This window comes from Eucalyptus grandis, chromosome 11 (genome assembly GCF_016545825.1).
Source record: "Eucalyptus grandis isolate ANBG69807.140 chromosome 11, ASM1654582v1, whole genome shotgun sequence".
Taxonomy (NCBI): Eukaryota; Viridiplantae; Streptophyta; class Magnoliopsida; order Myrtales; family Myrtaceae; genus Eucalyptus; species Eucalyptus grandis.
The window spans coordinates 6,589,524-6,609,259 of NC_052622.1; the positions used below are offsets into that span (position 1 = coordinate 6,589,524).

A 19,736-nucleotide genomic window follows, 5' to 3' on the forward strand; every position below is an offset into this window, starting at 1 on the left:
TTGAATTGGGATCTCGTGGAGGTGAGGGCGGCGGTGACGAGGTTGAGAAGCTCCGGGGTCGATAGCGGAGGAGGCACCGGGAACTCAATGGCAAGGCCGGGCGAGGCCGAGCGAGGGTCGCGACCCTCGCCGGCGGCTGTCGAGGGCTTCGCGGCCCTCGCCTCCGCCCTGGCGATGGCCGCCATGGCCTCGCCAACCGCGGGCGAGGCTGGCCTCGCCCAGATCCGAGCGAAGCCACCTCGCCGACGGCTCTGGGAGAGGCCGGGCGAGGGCTTTGCGGCCCTCGCCCAGTGACCGGCGAGCCTCACCGAGGCTCGCCGGCTACCATGAAGAAGAAAGCATAAAAGAAAAGAAAAGAAAAAGGAAAAAATCATAAAAAAATTCGAAAAAATCATAAAAATTGCCACGTCAGCGCCGGCCGGCCAAAATTGGCCGGATGGACTGGATTGGTACTAATATTAAAAGGTTTAGGACTGAATTGGTTCAATTTAAAAGTTTAGGACTGAATACTAATGCAATAGGTTTAGAACTTTTTTGGTACTTTTCCCGAAATCCTTCTATGTTTGTCTGGCCAGGGAAGAATAAGAGAATCTAGAGAAGAATTGAGAAAGATGGAAAAGCAAAGAATTTGGATATAATCGACCGTTCTTCTCCTTGCCCTTATGAGGCTCCCAAATGGTACAATTTCAGAATAAAGCAACCTGCAAAAAGCAAGAGAATGAAGCAACTGCACCTTAAAAACCAAGAACAAAAGCTGTCATTATAAATAATCTTCATTGATTGACTATACAACCATCATTCAATCAACCCTCAAGGCCACGGGTCAAGGTTGCGAACCTCCAACATTAAGAATGACTTCTCTCGAGACATGCAATGAAGCCAACCCTGGTACGTCCCCTCAAATCTAACCCCATATAGCTCATGTGTTGCGGGAGTTTTTCTCTTATCTCTGGTAAAAAGAACGTCCGTGTACATAGAAATTTTCAATTGCTACATGAATAACTTAAGTCTTGGATATAATTTGCACTCGGGCTTGAAGAGACTATTAGAGCTCGTGGGTTGATTGGTTCTTTTTCTGGTTTTGGTCGATGCAGTAGTGACAAAGGAGATTAGAGATGTTGCACCGGCAGATTATGTGCTCACGATTAAGTCTTTCTCTTCGTTCGCAAAGAACAACATAGAGAAGCATGAATCGGACGAGTTCGAAGTGGGAGGCTATAAATGGTTCATTTCTCTTCTCTCTAGTCTCCTCCCCGCACTCACATTCAGATTCGTCATAGCTAGCCAAGCAGTCAATTAATCTTTGAAGAGACTGTTCCTTATACAGGCTTTGGTCCGAATTTAGGCCTTTCTTCCAGAAGATGGTTTAAATACTTTACAGGCATACAATTTTTATTATTACTTAAGAATCCGATGTTTGAAGTTTGAACCCTGTGTAGTTTTGAAAATTCATACAGAATAAAGTAATCTTTTTTAGGATGAAGAGATTGTTTTGAAAATTCACGTTGATTCAGCAATCAGAAGCTGTAGCACTTCACAAATTCTAATAATAATTAGCGTCAATTCATAGCTGGAAACTTTACATGTACATCCCGTGCTCGAATTCACGGAAGCATCTTCATCATGCAGGAAACTGATCATCTATCCCCAAGGAGACAAGAGCCAAGAAGGAAAAGATCACATCTCTGTGTATCTGGCGGTTTTGGGGATGAGTCCCCCCCAACACGGTGGGCCAATTCACGTGGCTGTCAGGTTCTCTTTGCGTGATCAATTCCACAATAAATATTTCACTGAACAAGGTAAAAGCTTAGTAACGACAGCAAAAAACATGGTATTCGTCACCTTTTTAAATGCTAACATCGAATCGACGAATCTTCGCTTGTGAATTTGAAGGAAGAGTCATGAGGGTGCACGCATTGAAAGCCGAATGGGGAATTCCGAGATACATGCCATTGGAAACTTTCACCGACAAATCCAAAGGGTACCTTGTAGACGACGCTTGTGTCTTTGGTGTGGAGGTTTTCATTATCAAGAATTCGGGCGTTGCCGAATGTCTGACGCTAAAGGAGAGCACACCGTGTACTCATGAATGGAGCATATGTAGGTTGTCAAGCTTGGGGGATACATGTTTATACTCTGATGCATTCACTTCTGGAGACTATAAATGGTTGCTCCTATTTACAAACTTCCTTTCAGTGATAACATTTGTTTTTGTTGATTTACTATTTGTCCTATCTATTATATCTATTTTTCAATCTCTTCGCAGGAAGGTGTTGCTATACCCAAGGGGTGATTCGGCTTGCAGGGGTGAAAACCTTTCGGTGTTTCTCTCTTTAGTTGATTCGGACAAATTGGCTTCTGGTCAGAAAGTGAACGTGGAATACGGCATTCGTTTAAAACGCCAATGCAAAGAGGTGCAGTCAAAAGGTAACTGTCTGTCCTCTTAAGTGGATGAGCGCTACACTTCAAGGCCAGTGTAATTAGTAGCCCAAACTGAAAGTCCAGAGTAATTCCAAAGTCAATCACACGATGACCTACTTTCTCACCACTGTACATGACGATTTAAATTGCACCTGTTAGTGAGGACCAGATTCGATTTCTTCATGTAGTCCGTATAGTTAGAAACTGCTCAAATCCCTCATATTTCCCGCCTTCAATGTTCTTCTCTCCTGTCTTTGCTGCTTTGCAGATGCTACCAGTTGGTTCAGTAGCTCCGCAAGCGAATGGGGTTGGCCGTCTTTCATGCCATTGAAAACAGTCCCGAAATGCCAAACGGATCATTCATGGGTCATTGAGACCAAAGTCAAGGTGCTCGGCACAACTAGCAAATTGCCATGACAGCAATATATGTAACTAGATGAGTTTATAAACAATAATACATGGATTGGATGTGATCATGCGATAAGTTCTCCACAGGCATCTCTGCTTCTGGTCAGATTTTTGTAGAGCTGAAAGTGCATGTGTTAACAACTCGATCCATTTAAATCGTGAGATGTCATCAGCTTATCAAAGAATACAAGGATTAATGGGGGTAAATGTTCTTTGTATACCAAGTAGAATCAAGCCCGACCGAAACAAGCCGTCTAAGACGAGTCAGAGGGACTCGTTATTCAGTGAAACAACGAGAATCCAAGAGACAAAACGATTGACTTTTGAAAAAATTCGCGGATGACAGATCGTTGTCCAAGGAATTTTTTTTGAACCCAACAAGGCAAAAATTTTCACAAGCATCCTTCCGAATTGTAAGGGCATAATTCCAAATCCTTGCATGTATTCCAACTCTAAAACTTAATGAAGAGCCAATCAAATTAGCAAATGCGTGTAGTTGAGAGACTTGAATTTCTTGTAATGTTAAATAAAAAGTAAAATTGATTAGATTGCATGTGACGAGTTATAAAAATGATCTTGATAACGAGTGTCTTGAGGGTACTGATTAATCATAACTAGTAATGAGATATTTTCATTTTCTAATGTAGTGATTGTGAATGACATGAGAAAGTTGGTGCTTTGGTAATGAAATTTTTTTCTATATTTTGGATGTTTAACAAGTGTCCATGGGGCAATAATATCTTATTATGAATAGTAAATCTATAAACTATTGCGACATCTCAAGATCATGGTGCAAAAAAACATAAGCCCAAACGCAACACATAAAGTTTACATTGGTACAGTAATTTTCATTATATTTTTCCAGTCAAGAAGTGGTATCAATGCATTGTCGCGTAAGCACATGAAAGGAAAAGGAATTTGGATCGCCACAACCCTTCTCTTCCTAATTTCATCACTACATTTCTTTTCCCAAAAATGAAGCGACTGCTTCTTGGAAAAAGAAGAAGAAGAAACCTCTTTAGATATTTCTTCTTCCATCGAATGCATAACGCCGCTGGCCAAAAACCATCAAGAATTATCAAAATTTGAAATCCCAGAAATAGAGTAAAAAAGAAAAATTAAAACAATAAAATGAATTTTTTATTAAATTAATATCACGAAAAACTTCAAACTAATATATGTATAATAAATTTACTCCAAATTAATTTTTTGATCACCAAAAACCCTAAGTTAGTATATTTGTAATAAATTTATCTTTCATTCAACCGTTAAATTGGATTGATATCACGAAAAATTACGAATTGATACATTTATGATAAACGGATGGTAAAATCTTAAATCGGTACATCTGTATTCAACTCAGTAACTTGAAGGTACAATTTAACGAAAACTAATGAAAATATAAATTTGTTACTGGTGTACCGATTTAAGATTTGTGTTTATGATGACCTAAATCACTCTTGATAGTTCATGAATTAAGAATTCTCACAACAACAAGCTCTACTCGATAAAAAATTAATTTGGGTTAATTTTATGATAAAAATATCAATTTGAAGTTTTATGTGATAATACTTTTTCATTTTTTTAAAATAGTGAAATGGACGACCCAACTGATGAGGGTACGTAGTTTTGCATTTAGTTTTTCTAAATATATAATATATGTTATACATTTATGCCGGTTGAGAGACACTGTGCGACTTAAAGACAATCAAGAATCCGCACGGAGAAAAGAAAAGAACTTCGAATATGAATCGATCCAAACTACAGTTTCAGCTCCTACCTCTCTGCCCCCTCAACAGTGATTTTCTCGGAACGAAGCGACTTAATTTTGGGGGGAAAAAAAAGGCAGTCTTTTTTCTTCCATTTCTCTCACACCACTAGAGACCATCACAGTCATCAAGCATCATCTGTAGTGTAGCCACTTGAAGAATCATATAATGCCGAAGAGAACGAGAGAAGCAAAGGATTCAAATGCTGCTGAAGCGGGCAACGAGCGTGAAGGTACCATTTTCCTCTTTGAGTTTCTCCCAAAAGCAAGAAATGAAAATGAACTTGTGCAATTTTATGGCGTGACGATGTGTCTATTGATCTTCTTCAGTTGATCTCTTTTTCCCTTTCTGGGTTTGTTGTTGTTTCCCTGTTGGTGATTCTGGGGGGTTTTAACTGAGCAGAGAGAACTACGGAGACTAGAAAGATCCCGCCAGCGCATTATGCGTTCAAGTTCGAGTATTTCTCTCTATCATCAACGAATGACATCACCATGTATGAGACAAACGAGTTCGAAGTCGGTGACCAGAAGTGGTATATCTATGATCTCTCTTTGCAAGCACAAATATTCGGGTTACTCCATGCTCGCTGTCTTCTAGGTTTTATTGTTTCTCAACATTGACAGACAAGATTGCGGTATATATATCGTCATAAAAAAGGCTTAAGGATGTCTTTTAGGTTGCAATGTTCTTTCTGATTGAATCGACATTTTAGGAGGCTCAGATGAATCTGGTGAATGTGAGTATCCAAGTAAAGATGTGGTTAAGGTGGGTTGCTTCTTCCGACTATTGGTAAATAGCTAATTATGCATAGGGATGCGGTCCTTCATTAAAGGAAACAAAGGCTCCAGTAGTGTTCGGTGAGGATAGAAAGTCTGTTCAAAGGTCTGAAAATTGAAGATCTTTCATGGGCAAATCTGTCGTTATTCAGCTAACAACAGAAACTCTTCATGGTATATGTTTCTTGAGTCTGATGTCTTGTCATTGTGTAGGCAATTGATTCTGTATCCTAATGGAGACAGGAGCAGGAAGGGAGAGGATCACATGTTCCCATATCTGGCTGTTTCTGAGGCCAATCCTCTGAAAGTTGGCTGGGAGATAAATGCAACTGTTAGGTTCTTTGTGTTTGATCAAATTCGTGATGAATGCTTGGCAAAAGATGGTACTTTTGTTCCCTAAATTTGTTAAAGAAAAAGTGATCAACCCTTTGGTAGCTTGGAGAACTCTTGCTTCGTATATTGCCGGGAAAAACTGGAGGTTTCACGCAATGAAGTCCAAATGGGGTATTCCAAGATTTATGCCACTCAAAGCTTTCATCAATCCACCAAATGGCTACCTTGTTGATTACAATTGTGTGTTTAGAGTGGAGGTCTTTGTCGAAAAAAGTTTAGGTCTGGGTGAATGCTTGACACTAAAAGCGAGTCCAAAGTCTGTTAGTCACGAATGGAAGATATCAAAGTTCTCTACTTTGGTGAATGATTGCTACTCTGAAGTATTCACTGCGGGGAGTCACGAGTGGTAGCTCTTATATTGCCCCGTAGCTTTTATTTTGTTTTGTTTTGTTTTGTTTTGTTTTTGTTTTTTTGTTTTTTGCTTTTGCATATTCCTTTTTCTTGATTTCGTATCAATGATTGGTTGCGTTTCTCCTTATGTTCAGGAAGTTGCATCTATGTCCAAGGGGTGACGAGCATAACAGGGACAAAAATATGTCGAAGTATCTTTGTTCAGTAGATTCAGGTGATCAGAAAGTCAAAGCCACTTATACCATTCGGCTAAAAGGCAAAGCTGGCAAGACGCATCAGTCGACAGGAGGTAACTGCCGATCTAAAATGAATGGCGAGCACAAAATCTTTAGCTAAGCTTGATTATATCTAAATGAATGGAAAGATAACTGCAATGTCATTATTATGAACATGTTATAATTCTTATCCCTCTTTCTCGTCGTGGCATAAGCACACTATATACCCAGTATTTAATCTGATTTATTTGGTTTGCCACCATTATTCTCGAGTTTGAGATGAATACAGCTAATCTTCTTTTGCAAGTTTTAATAGGGTCAAGCGTCCAAGTGAAAAGTGTGGTTGGCCCTTCTTCTTGCCGCTGAAAACTGTTCAAGAATACTTCGTGATGAGTGTGTCATGAAGGCTGACGTGAAAGTTCTTGGCACAGCGAGTAAAGTTCATGATCAATCACTAACTAATGTTTCTTCCGTGGGTTGAGCATGTTTTTCTTTTCTTGGGTTAGACCTCCCTCGTTGGATAATGGGTTGTTAGTGTATTTTGACAGTTTGTTCACCGAAGGTTCGGGATCCTCTTTGTCCTTAAAAGGCGAGGTGGGCAATATAACTGCAAACTCTCTGTGTGCCTCACCTCTCAAAGATTGCCATCGCCATGAATACATATGTCTATGCTTCTTGCTTTGCGCTGCAGTCAAAACTTAAGCTGCTGAATTTGCCTTTACAGTTTTTGGCTTTCCCCTTAAAATTCAACACCCGAAAGTGGGTGTCACTTTGGAATCAAATCGACTGACTGAGTCTTCGTCACTACATTTGCGGATATGCAATTCAAGCAGTAATTTTGGATAAATGTCTTGTACGATATAAGTCTGGGGTTTTTTTTGTTACAAAAAAGAGTTTGCGATAAATGTAGCATAGTGATAATCTTTTAGGGTTTTTGGTGGCTTTTTCTTTAGAAAGATATGTACTATCTCTTTTAGTATTTTCTCTCCAGCTATTTGATCTTTAGCGGTGGTGATATTATCTCTTTTATGTTCAAAGCAGCCAAAACATTATTTCTCTTGCTAGTTCAATGCCAATTTCGAGATTTTTTTTCCCCAAATAAGATGAGAAAATTTTATTTTCTTGCATACATAAACAACGTAAAAGATAAGTTATTTTTATAATTCCCCTGCAACTAACTCTAACGTGAATAATTTGATGGGCTCATTGAATAACAAATCCTACATGCCAGATAATATGAATGAAAAATTTCAACTCTGTCCGTCGTCCACAGTGTTTTCGATCCTTGTAGAAATATCCCATATTCTAAATTTAAAGCTAAACACGCCCCCTGATATATCGATTTATTCAAATAATATTTTCCTGTCGTCATATGTTTGGATCCTTCCATGCTAACAGTATCTTCATTGCAAGAAACAAGGGAGAAAAAGAAAATTAGGATTTCATCAGAAGGCGTTGAACGATGAGAATAATAGAAATAGGAATGGCTTCTACTGCTTCTGACATGCGTCGCGAAGGATCATGTCGAAAGCATCAAGCAGCGAATGGTTGTACAGCTCGGAGTCTATGAAGCCTTGCTCAGCTCCAACGGCCACTCTCAGATTTCCCGCATAGCTGAAGATCGTTATGAGGAGATTCTGCAAAAGTTAAACGCAAGAAGGTATTTCATGCGTTCATGACATTATCGTTTACAAAGAAGAAGGCCACTCAGAATTCAGTCTAGTCATTATGTGTTATGGTAAACAAGGCAAATCAAAATTTGAATTCGACGGTTCTGTCTACTCTTACAGATGGCATAGGAGCCTAATTGTTGCATAAACTCTGTTACAATATCATGTTATGTACTAGAAAAGTTTGTTTTTACAACCTATATATAAGTCCCAGATGTTGCAATCTATATGGATATTTCGGAAGAAGATGCATGTAGTGACTTGGAAAATGAGGCTTGGTACCAAAAATTTAGACCTACCAGCCAAGCATTGGTAATTTTATGGGGAGAATTATAAAAAAATTCTTAAACTTATTGCAATTGTGCCAATTTAGTCCTAAATATTTTGCATTTGTGCTAATTTAGTCCATCTAGCCAATATTGGCCATCGGCGCTGATGTGGTATTACTAGTGTTGACGTAACATTTTTAATATAGTATTTTAATAATTTTTTGAATTTTAATAATTTTTCTTTTATTCTTTAATTTTTTCCCCCTTCCCCTTCCCTTTCCCTTAGAGCTGGCCAAGGTTGGGATGCCCTCGCCAACACAACCCTTGCCTAGCTAGATCTAGCGAGGGCATCCCATCCCTCGCTTGTGGCTGGTGATTATTGCCAACTCTAGGGAAGGGGAAGGGGAAGGGAAGGGGAAGGGAAGTGGAAGGGGAGGGAGAAAATATTAACAAAAGGAAAAGGAAAAAGAAAATAAGGAAAAAATTATAAAATTATAAATTATTATTTTAAAAAATGTCACGTCAGCATTGATAGTGTCACTTCAGCGTTGGCCAGCCAAAATTGATCGATGGATTCGATAGCATAAATGCAAATGGTTTAGAATTGAATTGGCCAAAAAGTTTATCATTTAATTGGTATAATCATAATAAGTTTAGCACTTCTTTGATAATTCTACCTAATTTTATGCTCTTGGGTCCAAAATCAAAATTAACGATGATTAAATACCCAAGGTATGCCGGCGACGGTGAAGTACACGCCTCTAAGAGGATGATTAGCCAGAGACAATTTATGGATTGGCCCTATAACGTTGGAGATGCCCATGCTCGAGTTTCTCGCTGTCCTGCTGATGTGCTTTGCTACAGCCTGCAAGTACTAGCAAACAAGAGCACATTCATATCAATTTTGTAAATCAGACTTAGCATATTTAGCATTTTTGCTTAATCTATCGTCCCGACGTGCACAAACCTCTGCGTTTCTGCATTTCTGCATGATCTCAAGTAGCTTCCTGTGAGGATTACACCGAAGGAGCTTCGTTTCCTCTTGATCACCTCATGAGTTTTGTGGACAAACTTCAAAGGATCAGAGAACTGAGAATCGCTTGGTTTCACTTTCGGTATCGGCACATGCAAGAATGCAAAATGATTTCCCCATGGTGACTCCGAATTAGGTCGGACCATATCTCTCACTGGCTTGTAATCTCGCAAATTCCTTGTATTTAGCAACACCAATGCTGTGGAGTTGGTGCTCAGGTTCGAGTTTGTGCTCACTCTTTGCATGTACAATCGAGTCGCCAAGAAGATTACTCCCGAAATCACATCGTTGACGGTCTGTTTTATTAAAGAGAAAAATCAAGCGAAAATGACTGATGATATGTTAGTATTTTGAACTCAAAGTCGTTGCATAAGTGATTGATTCGAAGCCTTAGAATTGTTAATCGATTTCTATATGGTAAAAGAGTAAATATATCTACAGTTCCCACTTGACCCTAGTTCAAGAAATAACATTGCGTTTGTATCGTCGAATGCTAATAAAAGATTTTATCATTTGAGGTTTATTCCCGTCTACTCATGTAATGTCGATATATTTCTGCGGCAAATGTCTTATCATGCTTGTTAAATAAAAATATCTTAATCGTGTTAACTGTTATGGGAAATGCAAGGAAACGCCCAATATGGTGACTTGATATGCTAAGAGACATAATTTAAAGCTGAAAAAAGCAAGTGAACTAGTCACGAAAAACCCTAAATTGATATATTTAAATTTATCCTAAACTAATGTTTTGACAACAAAGTCCTAAACCAGTATATATGTGACAAATTCACTTTACGCTAGTTTGTATTTAATTTTACAATCAAATTGCTTAGTAGGATGATATGAGGTAGTTGATAGGTATACCAATTTTGGGTTTTACCCTCCGTTTGCCACACTTTGTACCGATTTGAGATTTTTTTGCAATTAAAAAATTACTTTAGGGTAAATTATCATAAGTATACTAGTTTGGGAGGTTTTGTGGTCAAAAAATTAATTTGAAATAAATTTATTACAAGTGTATTAGTTTGAGGTCTTTTATGGTAAAAAAATTAATTTATAATAAATTTGTCATAGATATACCGATTTAAGATTTTTTGTGATATTAACCCAAAACATGTTTGATTGTAGATTTGTTTTAAAAAAATAAAAATCAATGGTGCATCTAGACATATATATTTAAAATCATGTAAATAAATGCCAAAGTTATCTTTGGAAAGAATAACTAACTTTCTAGAACTTATCTTTTATATATTGGAAAACAAACCAGTTTCTAGCTCAATTTTTGTGTTTTTTTTTCAAGGATGTCATGTTGTGCTCTTGTGACTAGGAAAATCGTCCCACACGTAAACTAAAATGTAAATTATGGGCATAGATGCGTAAATCCATGTTATTTTTCCCGGTTAAACCTTGTAAAACCAAAGTACTAGTTGTATACTAGTTTACATATTGAGTATAATATATGTCTAAAATAAATATCACCTAAACTACGTATATTGTGCGAATAAGTTAGAAAAAATAAATACTTTTCAGCTAGTATGTGAAGGCAACCATTATAATGCAAAAGATTAGAGACGAAGTGTACCTAAAAAGTAAAATGCTAAAAGATCGAGTAATGCATGCGTGATGCAAGAAGCTAGGTTATTATAGTCTTCAAAATGATATTGGTTACCACTCGAAGGCGAGACTTGATCTCTTTAATCTGATCCAACGAGAACGTGATCGTCGACACTGAATATGGCTGGAGGCTCTCCGAACCGGACCGAATTGGCGACAAATCATCCTTGACACAAGTGCTTTTCAACAAGCTCCAACCGAAATCTCTTACGGTGTTGACAAGCGGGGAAAAACATCTGCTAACCACCTTCCGAAGTCCGATGTTTCTGTCATCTTTATTGGCTGAGCTGAACTTTTTGACTGAGGGAGAAGTTACTGGAAGAGAAGGATCGTCAGCTCTTTGAAGGCAAGACAAGAGAGCAGCCACAAGAGAATAGCCATCACCAAGCGCATGGTGAAGCTTGAAAATTAGGGTTTCCTGTGCTTCACTGGTTGGACACTTGATAATATGTATTTCCCACAGCGGTTGGCCTTGTGGAAATGGTTGCATAGCTATTTGTGAAATGTAACTTTTTAGGAAACTGTCATTCTCGGATGGAGATGACGAGCCCTTTGGAGAGGAAAAACTTGGGACGTGTACATGGTTTTCCATATTCACTCCCACCTTCTTCCATTTTCTTGCTCCCTTCTCTCCCGTCACCTACCCAAGGCGAAAAACGAAAACAAAAATACTATCTAAGAATGTGCAGTGAATAAGGGTTTATTCATTCAGATACGTGACCAAGCACACTTTCACCTGATAAATACCAATTACTTATATATCAATCCTACCAATGGTGAATATCTATGCACAGGGTACACACATACGTACCATGATAGAAGAGAAGCGAGGGTTTATTGGGAGGAAGATATCTCTGAAAAACGACATAGCTTGGGAGTCATCAATTGGAATTTCTAATTCCAAGATGCCAAGAATAGAAACCGACATCACTTTGCTGTTAAGGTACTGTCCTGAAGGGCTCACTGGCTCAAGGCCATCATCCTCTTTTATCAACTCCATTGGACAGGACTTGCAATAATCCCAACCAAAGCGTAACAGGTTGAGAATCTATATAGAAGTCTATGGAAGAACCTAATATCACTGGCATATATATATATATATATATGTGTGTGTGTGTGTGTGTGTGTGCGCGCGCGCGCGCGTGCGTGTCCGTAGATGATTTTTATGTTTCTGGCCATCCATGTGACTTCGTGTGCCGAGTTGTTGGTGGATTATTGGGATTAGGTGGGATAATAAAGTGTAGGCAGTTGCAACATGCAAGTGTCTCCACTTGGGACGTCATCTACTGGAACAAGTCATCAGATAGAGATTTTCTAACGATCTAGTTTGATCCACGTTGGCCAAACTAACGATCTATTTAGAAATGAATCATTAATTACGAATTAGTTGCTGTGACATCTCCTCGGATGTTGAGACTAGGGGGTGTGACACTTTTTTCCAAGTGCTCGAGACTCTTCAATTGTCTGATTTACCAGGGTGCACATGTTCGCCCGAGACAAATGTGTTAAGATTAATGGGAGTAATCGCCCGACTGACTTTTTGAATTATAGAAAATGTTTTGTTAGCGAGTGGCCTTGTGGAATTTATCAAACATGTAAAAGAGATATTCCATTTTTAGAGTATTGATCAGCGACATAGTTTGGGAGTCATCGATAGGAATTTCGGATTCCAAAATGCCAAGAAAAGAAACCCACAACATTTATTGTTGAAGTATAGACCCAAAGGGCTCACTGGCTCAAGGCCATCATACTCTTTTTGCATCTCCATTGGACAAGACTCGTAATATTTACTATCTAAGAGTAGCAGGTTGAGGATCTATAAAGAAGTTTATGAAAGAATTGGATATCATCGACCGATACATGTCCATAGATGGTTCTTTATGTTTTCTGGCCATCGTTGTGACTTTGTGTACTATGACTCCCCGTACATTATAGGAATTAGTTGGTCTAATAAAGAGTTGGTAGTTATAAGTAGTTGTATGTTGAACATATTTTTTATGGATGTGAAACATTTGTACTGAAAAAAATCAGAAAGACGGAGTTTTTCAAACAAATGCAATTCATTCCATGTTGATCGAAGCAAGTACTCAAAAGGATGGCCATTTACAGGTGAATCAACATTTCCGAGTCGATTCACAAGGTTTGTCCTATCTATGTGAGACGAGGATAGTGATTAATATTCAATTACTTGGTGGTTTGAGAAAAATGATTTTCTTCTTAACATAAAAGAAAGTTGTTTCCCCTAATTTAAACTTGTTATTTTTAGTCTACGGGAAACATTTTACATACGTCGATTAGTTTTCCATTATTTAAATACCAGAAAGGTGAAAGACAATTTCTTGAAGATAGTTCTTCTTGAAACAAACAGACCCTAAAAAGAACTTGGTCACCGAGATCTAGAAAATTATTACGAAAGTGTTAGTAAGGTCATGTGTGTATACATGTCGGCTAAAGAAGAGGAAATAGGTCATGCATACAGGAACGATACAATTTCCAAGATCTTTAGCTAATGTTGCATTGTCGTCGTGGACGAATATCACTTGAAGATCTTAGCATCCGAGGTTCCATTAGGTGCATTCACTATGATAGATGGAGCGTTGATTGATGGAACGTATCATTCGGGATCTCTCTCCATCAAATGTCTCACTTACGTTTTCATTCACTCCGTATCGATGTTGGACCATGAAACGCTCCTTATTTTGTATTAATGGTGGTGGAGAACGAGAGGAAACAACCGACATGATGGCTTAATTGTGAAAGAGACGTAGTTTTAAAGCTGTAAAATGTAGTTGAAAAATCATGTTGTGCAAAATGTTCCCCTGTTTCTGGTCGTCCTTGTGACTTCGTGTACCATGCCTCTCCGTGGATTCTAGGGATTTGGTAGATAATAAAAGGTGGGTAGTTACAAGCTATGTAGCACCGACACGAACACGTGACACGCGATACGACGTGACACGCCGATACGTTATTTCTAAAAAAATAGAGAATTCCGACATGTTTCGACACGTCATATATTAAATATAACTTTTTATATAAATGTAAAAATAATAATAATAATAATAATAATAATAATAATAATAATAATAATAATAATAATAATAATAATAATAATAATAATAATAATAATAATAATAAGAGCATAGAATTAATTTATACTAAAAATATTAATCAAATATTTGTTAATATCATTCATTGTTTTAATTTGACAGAAATTGAACGAGAAATTCAAAAATTGCAAACATGAAAGAGTAAACTTGAAGAAACATGTCCTATTTTCTTATACTTGTCGGAGATTAATGAGATTTCTTATAGTCTTAGACAGAGTTTGGAGTTCATGATAGAGACTAGTTTGGAGCTCCTTTGCAAAACAAGATTCAAGAAAAATGAAACTTTAAGACAAGAACTCTCGAAGTATGACAAAAAGAAAAGGAAATCACTAAATTCGCCACAGAAAATATGAGAGATGACTCACATGCCAATAACATAGACCAAAAGAGATAACTTGCAAGCGATGCTTGCGAGAGGCAAAAAGAAACAAAAAAACAATTATAACTTTAAGTATGTGGGGGCAACGGAACGACACTAACGAGAAAAGGGGCGTTCCATCGTCACTCTCGGGAAGATCAGAACTTATAAGTGAGAAACTTGAGAGAAAAAATTTTCTTCTTTCCCCTTATTTTTGTTATTTTCATTGTTTTTTCATATATTTACATTCTAACTCCTCAAGTATCAATTTTTTTTTTAAATTGACCTTATGCGTGTCAGAATCGCGTGTCGGAATTTCGGACTCGCGTGTCGGGAAGAATTGACCACGTGTCGGATTTTCCGACACTCGAGAACGGCATGTCGGAACATGTCGGAACGTGTCGGAGTGTTGGACACGACACGACACCTTCTGGAGAGTGTCGGTGCTTCTTAGGTTACAAGTAGCTATACATAGGACACCATCTGCTGAAAAAATCATAAGACTAAATTTTTCTAATGATCCAGTTGGATCCCCGTCGAGTACTAAAAAGGTTGGTCATTTAGGGGTGTTCACGAATGAGTTTGTAAGGCATCTTTTATATAACGTGAGACTTGAGGATATTAATTTTTTTTTCCAGTAATCGGGTGCTTGAGGCTTTTCAAGCACGTGACCGCTACCCCACGTGCCAAACATACAACCGTTCGCGCTCAAAACAAGTATCTGTTAAGTTTGGTGGAAGAAGTTGCCCAATTAACTTTCGGAATCATGTAAAGGGTTTTGTTAGCAAGTGCTCTTAATGTATTTATTAAACATGCACGATAAATATTCAATTTTCAAAATATTGATCGTGCATATTATGAGAATGATCAACACATTATAGGTCACGCAATATTTTTCATTTAGTTGATAAAAAAGTGCTATGGAAGCACTCTTCAACAAAATCTTTACGCTAATATGCTTGTAAGTTTCAAAGATTGCCTTCAACTATGCTCTCAAAAATACCATTGGACCGTGATTATATGATCCTGAAGGTGTGAACACATGTTCGCAGAACGTACTCTTACCATACTTACAAAAATGATTTTTTTCAGTCAAAAAGCAGTACGTCAATTATAGAGATTCGATTTAGTATTTACAATTGCTTTCTGAGCTTGCCCTCGAGAGAGCTTTCCAGATCTATTCCTGTTGGGTCTCCCGACAGATGGCTCTAAAGAGAATGCTAAAATGTTATGATAAAGATGATAACTTGTATCAAGTTTTCACCATTGTCATGTGTAGTTTAAAAAAAAAAAAAATTGGGGTAGTAAACAAAAATTACTTTGCTCACTGAAAAACTGAGTATATACCGAGTTGTTACTAGTAACTTTTCCTTTGTGATCATCCCTCTCCATGATAGGACTTAATATTCAATCCAACTGATATTAATGATGTGACATCCTGAATTTTCAGAATTCGTTTTCGATTAAATAAATCGGGCATTTCATCGACGCGCCAATAGTGCTATTCTCTGAGCTGATCACTCATGAGATAACTGGATTATCTGGGGAAGCAATTAGGGAATCTAAATGCAATTGGACTTGAGAATTCGACCAAGAATCGACTGTTCAACCGTGTTGATCTGCAAGTGTCATTACGGCACCGTCAGAGATCGATCAGAAATCAGAGATGGGTTGATTCGACTGAGATATGTGATCAAATTGTGGGTGATTCCACTTGATTGAGAAATTCTCATCGATCGGCACTAAATTGATTTTCTGTCGTTTTGGTACCCGGTGCCCGTAATTGAAACCTCGAGATTTTCACGACAACTGAGAGTCGCTAATGTGTCGAAGATGTACTTTGTGACTCGAGATAAATCGATTACGGGTCAATTGCACCAAAAATTCCTAAAAGTTACCCGGTTAGACTAGGTCACACTAAAAGCGCACCGGATTGAAAATAACCGCGAATTTGAACCTGATTTCAGAAATTGAAAGTTCTGAGGTGTCACGATCTATTTTAGGAATGTCGACTCACCCTTCGAGAAATTTTCAGAGATTCCAGGATTTTTGCGGAAAATCGATACGGACGTTGCGGAAAATCAGCGGAAATTCAGATAGGCTAAATTGATGGAAATTGGGACATCTAAACTGAGCCTGTGAGTGTCGGGGATTTATAGAAAATTGTTCGGGATTTTTCTTCAGCAAAACCGGACCTCGATTTGGACAACCGGAGAGGAAATTAAGCATGAAGCTGAAAATTAGGACTTTAAATTGGATTAATTAGTGATTTATGCATTACAAGAAAGTATTAAGGGGAACATGCTTTTAATGGAGGGGATAAGGATGCTTGATTGGGACCCTCCACCGGCGGCTTCTCCCGCACGCCAAGACCACCGCCTCCTCCTCCCTTTGTGCGACAACCTGGTCTTCCGCTTCACTTTCATTTTCATTTTTGAGCTTCTTCATTTCGATCTCCCTCTCTGCAACGAAAATCACCCCACCGAAATTGCTTTTGATCGCATATCCTTCAGCCCATGCCATCATCATCATCTTTCATCATCTTTCATCATCTATATCACCATCCACCGAGTTCTCTCTCTCTCCATGCATTTCTCTCAAGCCCATGCGTCCACTGAAGTCACCAATTCCCCTGTTGCAGCACCACACGTCCAACACCTGATCTCCATGAGTCAAAGTTCCTCAGCCAAGTTGTTTTGTTGACTCCTGGCCGCGCGTCTCCCGCAGCTCGGACGAAGCTGCTTCTCCGTTCATCCGCAACGCCAGCAAGCTGTTCGGTCAACTTCAACAATCCACGAAGCCTTGCTGACCGAAGCCACACCCCACCGAAACTCCTTGAAGCTGCCACGTCCACGTTTTTCTTCAGCTTGGTCAGCCACCGACCGAATCAATCGAGCCAGCAGCTCAGCGGATTCAGTCCACGTTTCCAGCGAAGCTGTTGCCCTCACGTCCGCGGATCGAGCAGCGAAGACCGAAGCTGCCCCGCGTTTCCATCTCGCGCTGCCTGCTCGCGTTTCCCTTGCCCACCTTCGCATGGCTTCATTTCACCGAGTCAGGCCCAGCATCACCGAAGCTCAGCCCACATCAACGGCCCAGCAAGATGCCATCTTTCTGCAGCCCATCTTCACGCAACGCCAACCCATTTGAAGTCCATCAGCAGCCCAAGAGAACAGTCCAATTAATTGGGTCTTCAGCCCAATTCAGCAAGGCCCAATTCCAGCAAGTCAATTGAAGCCCAAGCTTAGGCCCAAGTTCAGTTAGTTCTAGCCCATTTGAAGTTCAGCCATTTTGGGCCCGCGAAGAAAGCCCAAGACCGAAACTCAGCCTTGCTGAGTTGTGTTGGGCTAAGTTTAGGCCCGGCCCAAGTTTGTTGACGCCGCCGAAAATTTCGATTTCGGCCGCCGTCGCGTCGTCGTCGCGGTGAACTGGTTTTTGCGATACACCGGTGAGTTTATACTCTAAACTCTGCTTAGTAGGCTAATGACGTTTAAGGGGTGTTTAGATTTACTTTATTAGGAATTAGGCAGTTAGTTAGATTAAATTATAAATGTAATTATTTAATTGAGCATGTTAGGTGGTTAGCATGGTTTAGCTAAGGCCTAAATAAATTATACTATTTATCTAGAAGGGTTCGGGAATTTTCCGGGTTCGTATTGGTATTTAATTTAATAATTTTTGCCAAGGTTAGTATTTTTAGAAATTAAATTGAATTAATTAATTATTAATTATTTTTCCGGAATTTAGGCCGGGATAGCCGGTGACCGGAATTTCGTGCTGATTGCAATGGTGTGGTTAATTTCTGCAATTGAGTGTTAAATTATGCAAATTGAGTGCTGATTGGATTTTTGTTATTTAATTCCAAAAATTGTGAATTTCCAATATTTATTCAGAAAATCCCGGGTGTCGGGTTTTAACACCGAAAATGGATTTTAAGTACTATATCAAATAGTGGGGTTTGAAAGAGATAGGTATCATTCTTCTGGTTCGAATTGACCGTGTACCCACACACGACTATTTTCAGGATATTTTTAATATGAAGGAAATATGCCAGGATCACTATTTTAATGGAGGCATTTGAGTGCAATGCACAGTGTCCTGGGCCGAGATTGAGTGGTCGTGTGTTGGTTAAGAGAACCAGTCTCGAGCAATTATGCCGGACGTTACTAAATCCCTTTTCGGGTTACCCATGCATTAGGGTAGCGGGTCGCAGTAGATTCTAGACCTACGCCCCTTCGGGGAAGTCGTCTAATTGAGAGACGTTGCCGTGCTCACGGGGGAGACGACGCCTGGCAATGCCAGAAGACCGCCAATAGAGTTGGCCGTACCCTTGAGGGGTGTAATTAACAATTGGAACGCATGATGGTTGAGTTTGATGCACCCGATTATGAGACCAAAACTGTGTGACATGGAATGGGACGTGTCATAACAGTTTTGACCTTATAATCAGGACCTCGATGATTAATTGAATTGATGAGGTGTTCCAGTTGTTATATGCGTTGATTATATGCATTGCGATATGAATTGTACTGACGTGCAGGAAAGGAAACTGAGGCGAGGTGAGTCCTCTATGCCAATTGAGTGGTTGTGTGGTTAGGACGCTTCTGGGCGTATTTCCCTCCTAATTGGGGTTTAGAGCTTAGACTTGCTGAGATTTTATCTCACCCCGTTGTGGGACAACATTTTCAGGTTCGTCGAGTGGAGGACCTGGAGATGAGAGAAGGTGATCAGAAGCGTATGTCAGTTAGGACCGCTTCTTTTGGAAGGCTAGTCTTTTGTAGTCTTTTGGTCATAGACCTTGTGCTTGACATTATGTGATTATAAAAGCATGTTTGTTCTGAGAATTTGTATCCTACATTTCTATCCCGAGATGATTACTATCAGGGGATTTCTTTTCGCTTCCACATGTGCAATAAAAATCAATGGGTCGGCGACTCGTCCTGGGAAGTTGCAAAATTTTTATCAACCAGAGAGGGATGGGCATGCGCTCGGGGTTCGGGGCGTGACAAATGACTCCATATTATTATCTTTTTACATTGAAAGTGGAGTTTCAATGTCTTGTTTTGTAATAGATAACTAATTCAACATCAGCAACTTTTCAAATTGAAAACGTAAGGATTCATTTATTAGTTTAGTAACTTTTTTTTTATCAAACGGCAAGTTTTAATTAATTATGCTCAATCTATTTCACAAAAAAATATACATATTTATAAAATATTTTTGAAATTTGTTTTTCATTTTTCTAATCAGACTTTTATGCTGAAACCTACTCTATGGGCCTGCTTGTAAATGAAGAAGTAAGAGAACCACCCCATGAAAGGCAAAAATCTTGGAGGATCACACTAAGGTTGTGTT

The 19,736-nt window shown here is 39.0% G+C and overlaps 2 protein-coding genes and 1 long non-coding RNA gene across 6 annotated transcripts; 2 read left to right on the plus strand and 1 right to left on the minus strand.

Annotated features, from left to right (window-relative positions):
* The first annotated feature begins 790 nt into the window (after nt 1-790).
* LOC104424642 (ubiquitin carboxyl-terminal hydrolase 12-like) lies at nt 791-2,897 on the plus strand. Of its 3 annotated transcripts, XM_018865248.2 has the most exons (7): nt 791-888; nt 1,095-1,224; nt 1,630-1,799; nt 1,894-1,981; nt 2,105-2,167; nt 2,267-2,427; nt 2,690-2,897. In XM_018865248.2, exons 1-7 carry the CDS (start codon nt 852-854, stop codon nt 2,836-2,838), a joined length of 798 nt encoding a protein of 265 aa, XP_018720793.2. In that variant the 5' UTR covers nt 791-851; the 3' UTR covers nt 2,839-2,897. The 3 variants fall into 3 exon arrangements, with proteins under 3 accessions (XP_018720793.2, XP_010035415.2, XP_018720794.2); XM_010037113.3 differs by having other exon boundaries at nt 1,894-2,167; XM_018865249.2 differs by lacking the exon at nt 1,095-1,224 and having other exon boundaries at nt 802-888; nt 1,894-2,167.
* A 4,661-nt stretch (nt 2,898-7,558) lies between these two features.
* Nucleotides 7,559-11,997, minus strand: LOC104424641 (O-acyltransferase WSD1). Of its 2 annotated transcripts, none has more exons than XM_010037112.3 (5): nt 11,731-11,997; nt 10,975-11,559; nt 9,240-9,601; nt 9,000-9,137; nt 7,559-7,970 (listed from the first exon to the last, which is right to left on the minus strand). In XM_010037112.3, the coding sequence occupies exons 1-4, from the start codon at nt 11,917-11,919 to the stop codon at nt 9,131-9,133; spliced, it is 1,143 nt and encodes a 380-aa protein (XP_010035414.2). In that variant the 5' UTR covers nt 11,920-11,997; the 3' UTR covers nt 7,559-7,970; nt 9,000-9,130. The 2 variants fall into 2 exon arrangements, with proteins under 2 accessions (XP_010035414.2, XP_010035413.2); XM_010037111.3 differs by having other exon boundaries at nt 9,000-9,146.
* A 4,762-nt stretch (nt 11,998-16,759) lies between these two features.
* LOC120290028 lies at nt 16,760-19,278 on the plus strand. The gene is made up of 2 exons (XR_005547903.1): nt 16,760-17,829; nt 19,071-19,278. It is a non-coding gene; the product is annotated as an uncharacterized LOC120290028 (long non-coding RNA).
* The last annotated feature ends 458 nt before the right edge of the window (nt 19,279-19,736 follow it).